Here is a 17,761-nt window from a genome sequence, read left to right as displayed (position 1 = left end):
GAATTCACTGACACCTTGGGGACAGAAATGGCAAAGACTTGCAGATTATAAGGAAAGTATCCATGATGCCATTGTGAATTTTAATACTTGCATCCCTTATGATAATCCACACACGTGTATAAAGTTACAGAATTTTAGGCCTAATGTTTCATACTCAAAATTACCAAAAGGTGTTAGAAGGGTGAAACAATGTCTCACAGAGTTCAGAGTTGGAGTGGAATGGTCTGCATAAAATATGTAACCTGTGTATGTAAGTTTTTAAGAGACTTTAACTGTATGAATGTACCATTTTGGGAAAAATCGGATTTTAGCCAAAGTAACTGTGGGAGGTTTTTGAACATTGTAAAAATCACATCATGAATCTAACATTCTGTCTTCAAATCCAAACAGTTGAGAGCGAGGCGGGGATTAGCACCCCTCACCAATCCAGTCGGTTAGAGGTGGGCTTGGTTAAGCCTGCCCAGCCATATACCTTGATGATGTCACTATGCATTATAAATAAGAGTCCCTGACAAGACTCCAAACACATACTCTTCATGAAGTTCCTGGGCTGCGTTCCTGATCTGCTCTATCCATCTTGCTGATCACAACTACAAGGCCAGAGCATTGCTGATCCTATCCCAGCAAGGCCTCAATTCTGAAATCCCACTAAAATCCCAAATAACCAAAGGGGAAAACTGTGGTATTCTTTTGGGACGCATCCTGAACCAGCCTGGCTTGCTGCCCACTAACAGCTTGCCCACTAACTGTGTCCAGCGGTACCAGTGCCTTCTAGTGACCAAACCTTGCTCAGCTGTCTTTTGCCCAGCTGTCTTTTGCCAGTCGTGCCCGCCGTGTGGTTACCAGACCCTGTTGACTGGTCAAAAATCCCAAAACTCAAAAGCGGACTGTGAGTATAATCACTACCCCATAGAAATACATAGCATACCTTGTCTCTATCCTACTACCTAAGCATTCCTATCTTACCTCGGTAACTTGTTGAAACTGTTAGAATTATCCTCGTATCCTGTCCTTAACATTTAAGTGCTTGTGCCATCTCTTTTCAATTTTATATTGTGTAATCCAAAACCATTAGTCATATTTCGAGTGATCAGACTGGTTTCTTCCAGGGTTGGGCTCTGGGGTGACAGGGTTGAACTCGCAAATCAACCTTGGACCTTTCTGTGTCCATCTGCGGTGGTCTAGTCTGAATACTCTAGTTTAAAGTAAAACTGTTCTTGTCACAACTGATTTCCTTTCCTATTTCACAGCTTCATTTTACTCAAATTGACCCTTTTCATATCTTGCATATCTCATCCAGTTTCATAGGTAGAGACCTATTTTCACCTCTATATTGTACCTGTGATATATATCTATCCCTGAGCCCCAAAATCAGAGTATTTCCCCCGTTCAACGTGTCATTTGGCTGCAGCATCCTCTAATCTTTCCACTCATTTTCGAATGGTCTGCCTTTTGCTGATACCATGCCTTGTGATTGCCAGTGATATAACATACATGCTATTGTGATACAACATATGTATATTCTAATTTAGCCACACATTCATTCTTTGTGAAATTCAAGTGTTATTTTTGGCTTTTGTTAAGGATTTTTGTTCTGTCTTCTGCCTCTTATTCCTGATTACCTGCTGCTACTTTCTATCAACTCAGAATTTGATTATATGTGGGTGAGGGAACAGTGCAGGAGGACATCTTAACTTGGGTGCTATATTTCCTAAACCAAAAAGTGCTCCTAATCAATTGTTCTGTTAATATGTTTTAGGAGAAGGGTAACCAAGTGTCTTGATTCCATTTTGATTGCTGCCCCAAATTAAAAATTGCTTGAGTTCTTTTGAAGTTAAAATAAATAAATAAATAAATAAATAAATAAATATTGCATTTCACAAATCAGTCTGGTTCATGACCCGTTGTGACGTGGGGTATTTTAAAAAGAGGTGTGATACGAGTTGTGTACCATCTCAAATTGAATCTGCATAAAATAAGGAGAAAGGCATCTCAGTTGTGCGCTGCTGAGACAAAGGTGTGTGTCGCCAGATTGAAATCATTAACAGTATTGCACTGGATCATCATCCTGCCGTTGAGGTACATATTGATGGTGTCCAGATGCTAGTTAGGGATAGTGGAGAAGACCATCATTTGTTGTCCTACTAGCATCCCTAGAAGATGGGAATTGAGATACATTTCCAGAAACACTTCCAACCAGACTGATACAATGGTGAAATTAGGATGATTTTTAGATTACTAAAGTAGGAACAATGATAGCGTTGACTGATGTGAACAATTCAGGATTGGTGCAAGGATACCGTTCTTGAAGAATTACCAGAATTGTTTAGGCAAAGCAGTGCATGGATAATTAATTACTTCACATGAGGTACCAAACCTTTCTATATTAACTATATGTTCAGGAATCATCACGTGATTTCTGCACATAGTTCAGGAATCTGTACATTAGTGATGGGACAAGGTGAGCATGCGGCTAAAACCTAGGAAAGCTGGAAAGTCCCCCTACCAGCTTCCCCAAATTGTATCCCCATGCTTACCCCAAAAGGATGGATAAGCATGAGGGGTGACCACAGTGGGGCCGAGTTTTGTCATAATCATGAGTTGGGGGTGAGGTGGACGCATCCAAGGTTAGGAAGCAAGTATGTAGATGCATTGAGAACCTTAAGGGTCACAAAGTTGGAACTGGGAAGATATGGAGTGACTAAATGTTAGTCTTTTGCTCTGAGACATACGCTGAAAGGTATCCCTTAATCTTGGAGACATAAAATATGGTGGCAGCAGATAATGTCAGGCAAACCTATTTAAAATGACGTCAGTGGGCTTAGGAGAGTGGAGATCTATGCACCAGTTTGTTGACAGCTAACCAATTTGCTAAAAGCCTAGTAAATTATTACTTAGTAATTTCAACAAAGCGAATAGAAAGAGTTCACTATACTCTACCTAAGAAGTATACAGTATAATGGCCTCTGTTGCTTGATGAATTGCCAATAATAAAATAGATAGTCGAGTGGTGTTCAGATTAGAAATAGTGAGTTGCACTGAATACATAATCTATATGCTGAATATGGGTAGTTTGTAATTTGTTCCGCTATTATTCGCTACCTCCACAGCAAGGGTCACTCAGAGGACTGTTGAAATGGTCACTCCAAGAGATGCTAAAGGTCTGAGGTCAGTTATAACCGTATGGTGAAGGTCTAGAAATTGGTTTGTTCAGATGAGATGTTGTAAAACCTAGACAATCGCCTCCAACGATGGCATAAACTGTTAGTCCAAGAGGTGAATAAGTATCCAAATTCTATGGAACAAAATAATTAATGCTTGTATCCTGGCTTTGCCAGCAGACGATACAGTGATCCTGGTCAAATCATCTAATATATTTTACATTACTTTGCTGTCTTCTGTCAGGTTTGCCTTCTTGCATGCTTCTGGCATCGTTTAGCCTATTACTTGATCTTTCTTCTTATGTAGACCATATGAGCGGAAGGGGTGGTTGACGGAAGAGAGCGGACCAGATGTTGCAGGCCTTAGGCAGGCATATTTCAAGGTCTGCTTGTTTGACACAAAAAACGGTTAGCTTTTTGGTAAAGGTCAAAGGTTTTTATGCACGTTTATAAATGAAAATGTCACAACCCATTGTTTTGGAAGTATTTAAAGCTTTAAAATACAAAAGACAAACCCAGATTACTTTTGTTAAATCACATCGATTGGTATGCTGGTACTTATATACTTCCCTTGATGATAGAGAGAATGAAGCTAGAACCATTCCCATTTTGCATAGAACCCTTCAATAATATTTTGTTCAAAATGGTCATGTAAATAATATGATTTGTGTACATTCCAAGTCCATTTTTATAAAATGAGATTGTTTTAGTTAATGGTAAGAACTGGAAAAGAAAGTGTTCAAATGCAGAAATTGCAGTGTTGGCACAAATCCCAGCTTCACCCCTTCAGCCCTTAACCAATGTGTGATCCTGAGCATCTCATTTAATCTTATATTGCCATCCCTAAACCTTTCAAAATTGTCAGCCCTTCAGAGTGATTTCCTTCTCATGGTATGATCTTGATAAAAGACGTATTCATGGTTTCACTGGCTATAGGGTTGATTCCGCTTTAATAGTGGGCATATTTATATCACACACCACAGGCATTTGTTCCTTTGATATCTAATGGCAATGCTATTTGAAAACCATATCCTACTTCTAATCTCAGTCTGTCTGGATAAAGGCACCTTCCTGGTGGCTTCTAATCTGCATCCACTATCCATGCTACGGTATGTGCAGCTTTCTCCATCCTTCCAATTGGCTGTCTCTATCCATGCATGAGCACGTTTGCATTCTGTGAGGCAGCTAATGTGAGTTCTCCGTCTATTATGGGTGACATGTACCTTTTACATATGGTCCTGCATTAATACTACAGTCTGCTTACCTTCCTGGATGTTATTGATAACAATTATCATGTATGCACTAATGCAGTAACCTATTCGTAGACTGCTAATGTTGGTCTTCAAATGCTACTTGTTTATCATTCTGATTAGAGCAAGAATGAAGAAGGTAAGGGGACTTAAAGGGAGTAAACGTGCTTATTATGCTGCGAGAAAGCATATCAACCTATAGGTTGTGAGCACAACGGGTGGGGGTGCGGGTGCGATCATTATTCTTGATCCCTTAATTTGTTTGGTTTGGTGGAGGGAGGCCCCAAGGATGTCCGTGCCCAGGGCCACAAAAGTGCTTAAAATGGCCCTGCGTGCACCCCAATACCAGTGGAGCAAGTTGGGATCCTCATGAATGAGTGATAGTGTAGATGGAGCCAAGGCAGCTGAGAAAGTGGAGCAAGGCCTTGGGAGGCAGAGGGAAGGAGGGGTTCCCTTGCTACAGCGGTGGATGCTTCTTGGGAGAAATCAGGGGGGTGAGGTGGTATAAACTCAGGGGAGGTGGTAGTGCTGGAGTTATGTTGATTTATTTAGAATTAAAGTTGTATTGCTTTTGGTATTGAAAATGTTTGTTCACAAAATTGCATCAAATTTGCCATTTTAATTATTTATTTATTATTTAGTATTTATATAGCGTGCATGCAGCTCGGAGGCATCCGGTGATTAAAAAACTATTAATATAATCTATTTTTCAGACAATATTTTTGTGGGAACACGAGTGTGGCCAACGAACTTATGATATTCACATTTTCTTCAAGGTAACACGTTTGTATGCGATGCTTTCTAAATGTAAATCCTACAGTCTCTAGATGATGCTAACCGAAGTTCATACGCACAGACCTCCTCAATCTTAAGTGTGAAGTGAGGCTCGGCATGTCCCAGAAAGGTAGCCCACCATATCGTACACTCTTAGATCTGTCGTTGTTGAATCAACATACGCTACTGCGTCCTACAGCCGGCACAATGCTTTGTTGGAGCAACATGACAGCAAACGCCCTTTCCAGGAAAAGACTTACCAAGTTCTCGATTGACAGCTGAAACTGTCTAATTTCACGGAGGGTTTCGTTGTCTCGTTTAACTTCGTTCACATACTGAGCCAAGTCCTGCAACACAAGAAAGCATGTTTCAGGGAGTAAATACAACTGTGGTCATTTATTAAACATATGTGTATTCGAAGGATCAGAGTATGGGTGCATTCATTCCTCACTTATAATAGAAATTTTAAACAATTCTAACCTTGCCAGAAATGTGACAGAAGGGATTAGATGGGTCACCGTAAACATGGGCATAGGCAGTGAACCCCCACCTACCACTCCCCAACCGCAGCCCCCGTGCCAACCAGAACTCAGCTGATCCTTGATTGTATGGGCAATATCAGTGGAAATTGAGGATATCTTACTAGAGGGACCCTGTGGCCTCTGTGGTCTGGCCCAGCAGGCCACCTCACTGTTCACTGCAAGAGGTACACCTATGTGGTTCTCCGGTGGCAGGGGGTCTCCATGCTGATGTCACGTTCTGCCCCACCCAGCGCTACAGCCACAGGGGGTCCCAACTAATGGAGGTTCTCTGATGGTTACAGGATTGTTTACAGTCACCTAATGTTGACAGGGCCCCCACCACCTGGCGCCCATGGTCCGTGCCAGGCCACCCTCTCCCACCAGGCCAACAGCAAGAAAGGATCGTACTTTGGTGTGCTCGTCTCCGGCCGACCTCTGCCACCACTTGTGCCGCTGGGAGATCCCTGCAAGCCACCGGTCTACCTCCAGGTGCTGCAGTGTCTGTGTCACTGCTGAATGGCCGTGGTCCAGCAGGCACAGTCACAGCGCCACGGTGGGCAGGCACAATGGTGCCGTAGTGCACCAGATCTCTTCAGGTGGCCCAACAGGCCTCCCGCTTGGTTCTCCGTTTCCAGGTGCGACAGAGGGACACAAGTCAGATTGTTGTTGTCCGCCTCTCCAACGCCACTATCCGGTTCACATTGATTGCTATTTATGCAGCAACCGGTTGAATCCTGATATAAATGATGCTGCCGTGGAAAAGAGGTCTACAGGCAAGCAACCATCTTGCTTGGCTGCTCATCAGCGCCGCTGCATACCCTTTGTGCTTTGCTCTCTGGCTCTTAACTAGAGTTGATCTTAAATGGGAGGGTATTAGGTGGTGTTGTTGAAATGTGGGACTTTTAAACTATGTATTCCCTCGTGGCACACTTGTGGAATAATGTTTAGCTTTGGAATGTCTCCATCTATTGGATGCCGAGGTCCAATCCCTCATTTATGTTGACTAATCAAGACTCTCGCTGATTTCTGTGGGATTCCATACATTCCAACATGAATTCTGGCTTTTCTAATCTATCATGTATTTATATTCTTTATACATATTCGTTTGGGATTCTCACAGTAGTTCTTAGATGGCAGCATTTCCTTCCCTGGTTCGATCATCTTTTCACCACTTGTCACACTTTGGATTTCTTATTAAAATTGTAATTGGTTATATATAACACGCTTAATACCCATAGGTTTCTAAGCGTGGACCCGGGGATTGAACCTGTTTTGCTCTGCGTCGTCTTGCTTCAAAGGAGAGCGTCTTGCGCCCCAGAGCTTTCATCCCGAGACAAGTTAATTGGTTCAATTTTATTTTGCACAACCGTGATGCTTTGCGATTCTTATTACAGTTCTTGAAAAGCAGCTCATTTTGCACATATTACAGTTCTTTTGTCCACACTTGTAACACTTTTGAATGAATGAATGCAGAACTCTTTATCTTATTGGTGCTTCGGTTGCCCTTGTGGTGTACCCTCCTTTGACTCATGTCAAGGGTTTCCCACTTTCCTCGTGATCTGTGCTGTATCTGAATAAAGGACACAGCCCCTTTAAGGGAACACACACGCCAGGATGGGAGGAGGGTGGAAGGGGAGGGACATGGAAAGGGAACGACAGTTGATATATGAAAAAGAATAAAGATGGTTGATGCGAGACGTGGCTCCTGGCATTCTTGGTGAGACCCAGCGTGAGTGAGTGAGCGAGTTCACCCCAACAACTGGTGACGAAGCCGATAAGAGCCCACGCTCTGCAGCAGTGACGGAGGGCCCGTGTGCCCAACAGAGGAGGAGCCCAGGAGGCGGGCCCGTGAGCCCAGCAATAACCGAGGGCCCGTGTGCCCAGCAGAGGAGGAGCCCAGGAGGGGGGCCGTGAGCCCAGCAGAAAAGGAGGACCTGTGTGACCAGTGGAGGAGGAGCACAGGAGGGGGGCCCATGAGCCCAGCGAAGAGGGCCCCTGAGCCCAAAGGCAACGTGGAGGAAGGAAGAGAAGTTCCCGGCAACCACAGCCCCGAGAGAGTGAAGCGGTCACCGACCACAGCAGAGAAGACCGGACGAGCACAGCAGCAAAAGAGCATCGCCGCCCGACCACGAGCCAGCAATGAGAAGCAGAGCTGCCCCGAACCGTAACCAGCGACCCTGCAAGAGGATCCGAGGACCGGAGCACTGCGGAACCGACCAGCAGCACAAGTAAGAAGAGCAAAGGCGGGGGAGAGAGAGAGCAGAGCAGGAACACAGAGCCAGGTGCAGATCTGTACCCGCCCAAGACATACATTTACTGTGAAATGCAGCAGAAAGCCCCCAGAGCGTATCATTACGTCCGCATTACCACGCTCCTCAGCCTGCTCCTCAGCCCTGTATCACTACACTTCTCAGCCACACGTTGTGAGCAAGGAAACATAAAAAGCATAAATAAGCCACAGCAAAATCTACCCTACCACGACAAGGCACTAAGGAAGAAGGCAACACGCTCACCACAGAGAGTGCTACACCCCAAAGTGACTGAAAAAGAGCCAAACACTCGGAAAAGCAGAGGAGCACACAAGCCTTCCCCCATTTACAAGGACAGGGCTCACTGTACCACCACCACGTCCTGTGGTACTACACACATCTCCACGTGAGACACAGGATTGGAACTCCACTTGAATACTCCTTACAGCTCCACCCTACCACAGAGCCAACACCACCCACGGTGTAATCATGACTGACCCAACCCAGGCCGCCACAGCACAGGCAGCTGCAGATGCAGGGACACCCCCCACTGCCAATGCCAGCCTTACCTCGCATGCCAGCCTCATGAGGAGACCAAGCCCGTTTACGCGCAACCCTCACCATGACCAAGGCCAACGATGGGAAGAATGTGTCAAAATAGAAAGTATATCGTGCCTCCTATTGTAATAAATATATCTAATATTGGCCTACGCCAAGCTGCTTGAAAGTAACTTGCGAAAGAAATCTGTGTTGCAAGGTCCTGACCTTAAATCCATGTAGGCCGCCATTTTAGGTCAAACCGCCATTTTAGGATTTGTTGTGTAAAAGTCACCCTGTGAGCTAAAATGGTGGACGATGTCATTGCAAAATACAACATGGCCGTCTTGACCTCTGTACATAGCTAATGTGTAATCTGCCTGCAGGCCACTTGTTGAGGTCATGAACTGAGACCTTGTCCTTCACTGACCTATGTGTAGGAGGATTACTCGTGCAATGAAAACGAATCAACGAGTATATTTCGAGACAATGTATTCAAATACTGAACAAAGAACATCTGTTTAACTATGTTGTATTAATGTTTAAGAAGGCATGCAAGTACAACTTTAAAATACACAGCTATTGCATACGCTTGTTGATAAATGTATTAAAGGCAAACCAGTTATTTGCAGTTATTTGAGACTTGGCACGAACCCTAGATCGGTGATATATTAAAAGGAATATTAACCCGAAGTGGGGCTGGGCATCGCGCCCACAAAATATATAAAAAGCAAATGCATTCTAATGTACAGCGTCTCTCACTGAACACACTGAACCACGCTGGAGTTTGTTGTGTTGTACTGAGGGCCGATAGCTATCTGACTTTGCACTGTTTTTGTAATTGGATTCAGTATAGAATAAAGTGCTTTGTATGTTCCTTTGTAACCCGTGTTCAGTGTATTTCCTTTTGGGGTATTCAGCCTCAATATTCTTTTTCTGTTTTCAAAGTTGGTGCCCGAATAGGGACCCTCAAGATTGATGCCGGATTGTTGAAGGTTGAAACACGCTATCGGACCGGGATCGGACGGTGTGACATAAACGGGCCCCTGGATGAGACACGACACCTCAGCAGCGCTGCACGACCCGATCTCTGGACAATTAGCTTGTGGTCTGAGACGGCATCTTGACGAGGGTCAACTTATCGAGGCAGGCAGATTTGCCGAAATCACCATACACGAGGTAAGATTAGTTAGGTAAGATTCTTAGAAGTACCGATCGGTCCTCCTTAGGTTTGGTCAGGTGAGTCATGACCCAATTCTTAATTTAACCCTGACAAATTGAATTTTGGCACATTGTATCTGCAGACGCAATTATTGACCAGGTAACACCAAGAATTTGAGATATGCCTGGGAAATTGTCTACCTGCTTTAGGGCATTATTCCGCAGTGATAGACAATCGTTGGAATTTCGCCGTCCCGCACCACAGGAGGGTTCACCGGCATGTACTATGTACTGTAAGTACGGCATTGGAAGTAAAGTATTTAATGATATTTGGCACAGACAAACCAGACATGCCTCTGAACTTCAGTGGCCAATCAATGGTAGTTTTGGGATCCCTCGCATTGAATATTTGGAGTCAGTCTTGTTAAAGAAAAAGACTGGACCGGCAGCATTTGATGTTTTGCAGAATTGGAAAAAAGAAGCGTTGCAACAACTTAAAGGTAGAGAGAAACATGCACGTCACAAAACGAATCCCGAAAAAGCGAGGCGACTAATAATATGGATAGGGCTTTCTCACTTGGAATTCAGAAAATCTATCCTTCTAAAGATCTTCATATTTCTGATGAGTTTATTGACGAAATATTAAATGAACGAAGGCCTGGTGCCTTCGCAATACTGTACCGCCGGAGAAGAAACATGAGTTAATTGCATGGGCTAAGCATTGTATGGAGAAGGATGATCAAGCTAGTGTTTTTGCCACACTTTGTAATACGGATAATTTTCCTGAGAAAATGTTTTTATTGAAGGTTTAGGGATTCAGTTATGTATAATGTGGGGAAGATTAAATAATACAGATGTTCCGCAAGGGTTGAGGGATCTAAATACTCTAGCACTTTCCAGAGACACTGTGGAGAAGGTAAATGAGCATGTCGAGAGGTTATTTGGGTATAGAAAGGAGTTAGAAAAGATACAGAATGAGGATGATGAAGAGGAAAATATGTATGTACAGAAACGGTTCCTTCCGTGTCGTAAACCGATATCGGAGGAAATGCGAATTTGTAAGAAAGATGCGATTAGATGGATTTCAGACATATCAATAACTCCAGTTGAGGTATATGACACATATAGTCAATATACGTTGGAAATGCAGAGGAAAGTGATACAGGTAATGGTAGAGTACCTGCAGGATGAATGTGTAAAAAGGAAGATTAGTTGTCCCACAGAGTTATTGAGCATTCATAAGAGAGCTTTTTCACTTGACACTTCTTCGACTGCTTTAGCGCTCGACTTGGCTCTGTTGCTTAGTAAGCGTTCGGAGTTGCCTACATCTCAGTTGCCTATGAGAGAGGTTCCTCCGACATTTGTCCCGAAGGTTGAGGTTGCGGCCGATGCTGCACAGGGTATACTCGCTGTGAACATTCCTGCACATTATGTATCACAGTTTGTTCACGTCCCGTTTTCACGGCAGGAAGTGAACACTATTAGACAGGCTATTCCTGACATTAGGAAAAATCCGACAGGGTTCTATAAAGAGATGGAATCTGTTTTGCAATCCTCAGTGTTCACCTTAGGTGACATTGATTTGTTGTTTCCTGTACTCCTGCCCATAGATTTATGGAAACAAGTTAGAACTATTGACGATGTACCCGGGTTGGGAGATACATGGGCGAATATAACTAGACTCGATGGGGAAAGACCAGCTGGCGAAAGACCACAACAGGTGATATTAACTCTGCCTGATAGAATCATTGCTAAATTAAAAACCATAATTCCCAAAAAGAGAATTATTTGGGACAAGCTTACGGCCTGTGTCCAAGAAAAGTCTGAAGAAGCTACCGAGTTCTTTAATCGGTTCGAACAGGTATTCTCAGATTTCAGTGGACAAGACTTAGGCACAGAGTCTGGGAAAAGATTATTTGTGGAGAAATATGTACGTGGATTACTGCCTGACATCCAGTCACAGATTATGTCTTCTCAGAGCGCTTGGCAGGCAAAATCACAATCAGAAGTACTGCACATGGCTCAGTACTATGAGAACCGTGTCAATAATGAAAAAGATAGGATTGAAAAATGGAAAGGCGATTTAAAAACTAAAGTTCTATTGCAGCAAATTTTTAGGGGCCCCAGAAGGGGTAAATCTCAGGTTAGAGGTCAGTATGTCCCACAGGGGACTGTGCTCTTGGGTCCTGTGAATATTAATCAGTGTGCTTATTGTCGTCGAGAGGGTCATTGGCGAGCACAATGCCCCCTCCTTCAATAAAGGTCGAATAATACATTTGGTAATATGGGTAGGCGATCCAGAGGTCGCCCAGGCGTAGGGGGCCCTGGTAGAGGTCAGTTTACACAGGACCCTCAACAACCTTTTTCGCAGGACAATCAGACTGCGAGTGCGGACACTAGGAATATATTTGATCATCCTTCCGCTGCATATTTATCTGAAGAGCTTCCTTTTGATGATATTCTGTTTCGTTAGGATTGCCCGAAGCAGGGTTTGGAACCTACACCAATTCCCGTCAATCAGAAAGGTCCCTACGTTGAAATGTGGGAAATAGGAAACATCAGTTTTTGATAGACACCGGAGCACAGAAGTGTTCCTTTGATCATTCACGGGTTCCAAACATTCCACTGTCAGGGCAAACCAATGTTTCTGTAGGGTTTTCCGGTACGCCAGTTGTTTGTCCGGTTTCTATGCCGGTACCTATTTCTTTGGGTCCCTTTACGGACCAGTGTCCTTTTCTGTTGACTTCAGATTGCGGAGAGAACTTGCTGGGGTTGAATTTTTTAAAAGAATTAAATGCAGTGATTTATTGTTCTTCTGATGGAGTGCGCTTGACGATTTCACCACAGCAATTTTCTGCCTCGCAATTTTTGACTAAACCTTTGCCTCCAGAATTCATTGATGTACCAGAGAGCTTGTGGGCTGTCGACGACAATGATGTCTGTGTTTTACAGATCGAGCCAGCTAAGATAGTTTTGAAACACGGGATTGAGCTGCCACGCATTCCCCAGTATAAGATTTCGGTTGAGGGCGAGCAAGCTTTGAAATGTATTGTTTCCGGTTTTGTACATCGCGGTGTGATTGAAGAAATTCCAGGAAGTTTGTGTGATAGTCCGATTTTACCCGTGTCCAAGAAAGGCGATAATGTAATTCCATTCCATTTTATAATTGATTTACGTGCCATTAATAAAGTTGTGGCACCAATTGTGCCTGATGTAACGACGATCCTAACCATGATTCCAGCTACAACTACTTACTTTAGCGTTGTGGACTTAAAGAATGCGTTCTTTAGTATTCCTATACACAAGGATAGTAGATATTTCTTCGGGTTTACCTTGGGGGACGCGCGTTTACATTTACTCGTGCACCTCAAGGTACACAGAGAGTCCTAGTATTTATAGTAGGGCTTTGAAAGAACAACTTGATACCCTTGAATTGCCCTCTAACTGTACTTTGCTTCAGTACGTTGACGATTTGCTTCTAGCTGCTGACTCTGAGAGTGCCTGTAAGTAGGGCACTGTGTTATTACTTATTCATCTAGCTAAGCATGGTCACAAAGCTTTGCTTAAAAAATGTCAATATTGTTGTCAGGAGGTCGCCTATTTAGGCTATCTCCTGTCAAAGGAGGGAAGACGATTGACACCTGAAAGAATAAAACATATTTCTGGCATGTCTGTCCCAAATACACAGAAGGAAGTTAGGTCCTTGATAGGTATGGCTTCTTACTGAAGGTTGTGGATCCCGAATTTCTCACTAGTGATCAAACCGATGGTGGCTTTGACAAAGAAGGGCATTTCTTCGCCATTGCCATGGAACGCGGTACACCAGCAGTCGTTTGACTTGCTTAAGACTGCATTATGCTCTGCACCAGTTTTGGGCACACCAAAATATGAAAAGGCCTTTGTATTGTTTGTGCATGAATGTGATGGATGTGCTTTGGCTGTATTAACGCAGGAACATGGAGGGAAGAATGGGCCGTGCGGTTACTATTCTTCCGCCCTTGATCCTGTAGCATGCGCTTTGTCAAGATGTTTGTGCGCTGTCGCTGCTGCTGCCGTGTCTGTAAAACAGAGTGAGGGAATGGTTTTAGGCCATGATCTAACCCTGATGGTGCCTCACTCTGTAGATGTTCTATTGAACCGAACTCAAATGCAACACCTCACTTCTGCACGGTTGACAAGATATGAATTGATCTTGTTTGCTCCTCACATTCAAATTAAGAGGTGTTATGTCCTTAATCCGGCTGAACTCCTACCTTTTCCGTAAGATACTACTTGCGGCGATGAAGAGTCACATGATTGTTTGTATACGACCGAACAAGAAACAAAGGGCAGAAATGATTTGAAAGATACTCCTTTGGATAATCCGCAAGGAGAGCTATTTTGTGACGGCTCCTGCTTTAAACTTCCGGATGGTACATCCACAGCCGCTTATGCAATCACTAAATTGAGTACGGTTGTGGAAACTAAGAGAATTATGCATAATTCTGCGCAGGGCGCAGAGAATATAGCATTGACCCGAGCTTGTGAACTCTCCGAAGGGCATGCAGTAAATATATATATACTGATAGTCAGTATGCCTTTGGGCTGGTTCACAACTTTGGGAGACTTTGGTCAGAAAGAGGGTTCCTAACCTCGCATGGCACCAAGATTCAACATGGCTCCCTAATAGTGCAACTACTCTCAGCGCTTGCACTCCCTACTCAGTTAGCAGTTATGAAATGTGCAGCACATCGAAAGATTGTGGATGATATTGGAAAAGGGCACGCTTTCGCTGATCAGATAGCTAGACAAACTGCCATAGATCTTTTCACGGAAATGTATGTTGCGAGGGAGACTGTAGATGCCTATGTAATGGATGAGGGTGTTGGGTCTGTATGGGATATCCAAGCTGATGCCACGATGGAAGAGTCTAAGAGGTGGGCTGAAGGCTTGGGAAAACTTGATGATGATGGGTGTTGGGTGGACATGGTCGAAGGAAAATCGCTGTTATCTGACGCCTATGTCATGATGACGGTTGTAATGGCACACAGCCCTACACATGTTTGTGCCCAGCAGGTCACGAAAATGTTAGAAAAAGTTTGGGCAAATGACAAGATTTCGAAAATTGCCCAGCACTACGTCCAGAACTGCATGTTTTGCCTACAACACAATGTGGGAAACGGGACATCAACTCCAAGGGGAAGTTTTGGCCCACCTTCTGTCTCCTTCGAGGTTATTCACTTTGATTTCATTGAAATGGAATGTTGTAACAATTTAAAGTATGTCCTTGTAGTCATTTGTGCCTTTAGTAAATGGGTTTAGGCTTATCCTGTTAAAGATGCTACAGCCATGGCCACTGCGAAAACCATGTTAAAGGAGTACTTCCCCCGGTTTGTTTTGCCGAGAGTTATCTGGTCGGACAATGGTCCGCCGCTGTAATCCTACAGATATGTACAGCGTTACGAATTGACAAACGGTTCCACTCGGCCAGACATCCTCAGAGTGCCGGACTAGTAGAAAGACACAACGGTATCATCAAGGACAAGCTCGCTAAGACGTGTGCCGGCACCAAACTAAAATGGCCGGACGCCTTACCGGTCATGTTACTAGCCATGCGTACAACCCCTCAAACTAAGACTGGTCTCTCTCCATTTGAGGTGGTAATGGGGAGACCTGCCAATATCTGGAATCTTCCAAAATGCCGAAATTTAAAGAATGTTGAAAATGTACTACTTTCAGATTATTATAGCCAATTGACTAAAAACCTGTATTTGATTTACCACCAGGTACGAGAAGCTTTACCTGTGCGATACGAGGGCCCGGGCCACGGCATACGACCTGGGAGCTGGGTGCTCGTCAAATCATTTGAGCGCACCTCCTGCCTCGCGTCTCGCTGGCGTGGGCCATTCCGGTGCGGGTAGCTGGGCGAAAGAACTGGATCCACGTGTCACACATCAAGAAACTTCCTCGCCCTTGGCCACACGTTACAGAAGAAACGGAACCCCTCGCTGATACTGCAACCAATGATCCCAAAGCAGTAAGCAGATCTGAGAGTGTGTCAGAGAATATCTCTGAGCCCAGGAGGCTTGGGGAAGCTGCCATTTTGTCTCCACACTCTCCGCATATGTTGCACCCGGAGACGGCTGTTTCAAATTCAGCCTCCTCACTTGCCTCTGACACGTTGCTTCCAGCAGGAAGTGACGACATGTTGTTTCCAGATCAATCAGTACCAGGAAAAGTACGATACAACTTGCGACCACGAAGATAGACTTACGGCACGGTTCGGCTGTGCATTCGGAGAAGGAAAAGAGTCATCGAGGGCTTGCTTTTTGCCCAAATTTGAGAAAAGGGGATTCTGTTGGCTAGGGTTGTGTAAGGACTAAGAAGTCGCGTGATCGAGGGGTCGCCAGCAGTGAACATTGGGGTTTCCAACCAAAGACTACAATGCCTGCTACCGCCACTGCTCGTATTGGACTTGTAAATGAACGGGTGACCAGCCGGGACAGTAGACAGAATGCCTGGGCCCCGAAAATATATTGCTGTGTTTTTATGATAATATTTGGTTTTATAATAGTCACTGTCTTAGGCCTTTGGTACTTTGAAGAAACTCATCCTTTAGAGTCTTTGCTGCCGACTGAAAATGTACCCACTGTTCCTACACCTTTTGTACATTTGCATACTTTGTCTCCTAGAGATTCACAGCACAGAGAAAGGTACCATAATAACACTCTACTACTTATCATGAATGCTACACATGCCATTTTTAATAAATCCAATTGCTGGGTCTGCTCACATTTACCACAACACGGGGATAAGGGGCTAGGTTGGTATATTCATCCCTTACCGTTGACCACTGCTTGCTATGCTTCTCTTAGAGCACTGTTCTTTGGCCGATGGAATGATAGCATCTCGGAACTTTGATGGCACCAATTTGAATAGTTTTGAGAAACGTGTTCTGACTCCCCTGGGATGCTTGCTTTTTGCAAATAGGAGTAAACCGAATGTTGCTTCTATTAGGCCTTCTGACAAACTGTCTCCTCCTTTCCAATCTTTGATTTCTTTTAAAAAGGCTCCAATAGGCAATAAGGATGCCATGCCCCCTTCTTACACTGTTAACCACAGCCCAGATTCAGTTTTTTTTGCATACAGAGGAATGGAACTCAGTCAATGGGAACATTTTTAGGTTGTGCCAACGTTGCAAATTTGACTGGAGAGAACAGACCTTTGTATGTAGGCGAACCTACCTACTTTGTCTGCGGTAATGTAGCATTCCCATGTTTGCCCAGGGATTGGCAGGGAACCTGTTATTTAGGGATCCTGTTACCTGGGGTGTTTATAGCTAGTACAAAAGAAGTTTCGAAGGCTCGTCCACGGCGGGATGAGAATGGTGACACCCCGGCACAAGTATTGGGAGATATAGCAAAATCAGTTGTGCCATTTTGGGGGCAGATAGCGAACTCAGAAGATATCAGAAAACTAGCGAGAGTACTGGAGAGAACCATCAACCGAACCATGGACATACACTATAATATGACATTAGAACAAAAGGCGATAAGATTAGTAGCACTTCAAAATCGAATGGCATTAGATGTCATTCTAGCTGAGCGTGGTAGAGTATGCAAATTAGTGGGGTCCGCTTGCTGTGTTTTCGTACCAGATTCCTCCCCAACTATCTTCAAGGCAATACAAAATCTGCACGTCCTTAGTTCTGAAGTGCATGTTCCCGAGGGAAACTGGGATCTAAGCGCTTGGTTCTGGGACTTCTTGCGGTCTTGGGGTTGGAAGTTGCTTTCGGTCTTTTGATTATTTTGGGAATACTGTTATTTCTTTGTTGTTGTATTCAGTGTCTGCCTGGTATGTGTTCGATACTAGGGGGATGTTGCGCACAAGAGATAGGACATAAAGTATATGCCCCAGATAAGACTGCCAAAGAATACGTATTGAAGGATATTTTAGCAAAAGACCTAATGGCAATAGATATTTCTGATAGTGATTCAGGCTGCATGGACAATGATGCATGGAGTTATTTGCAAGGAGATCCAAAATAGGTTTAGCACTTGGCATAGGCCAAAAGGAGGGTTTGTCGATATAGAAAGTATATCGTGCCTCCTATTGTAATAAATATATCT

General features: G+C 44.1%; 1 protein-coding gene across 3 annotated transcripts in view; it reads right to left on the bottom strand.

Moving 5' to 3' along the window:
* Positions 1–17,761, bottom strand: part of VAV3 (vav guanine nucleotide exchange factor 3) — a 1,781,337-nt gene that overhangs the window by 951,053 nt on the left and 812,523 nt on the right. For all 3 annotated transcript variants that reach the window (XM_069641873.1, XM_069641875.1, XM_069641874.1), the window contains exon 12: positions 5,446–5,532. In XM_069641873.1, the coding sequence (XP_069497974.1) occupies positions 5,446–5,532 (87 nt within the window). The remainder of the gene's footprint in view (positions 1–5,445; positions 5,533–17,761) is intronic.

Source organism: Ambystoma mexicanum, chromosome 1q (genome assembly GCF_040938575.1).
Source record: "Ambystoma mexicanum isolate Mex_15411 chromosome 1q, UKY_AmexF1_1, whole genome shotgun sequence".
NCBI lineage: Eukaryota > Metazoa > Chordata > Amphibia > Caudata > Ambystomatidae > Ambystoma > Ambystoma mexicanum.
This window is presented reverse-complemented; position numbering and strand designations above follow the sequence as displayed.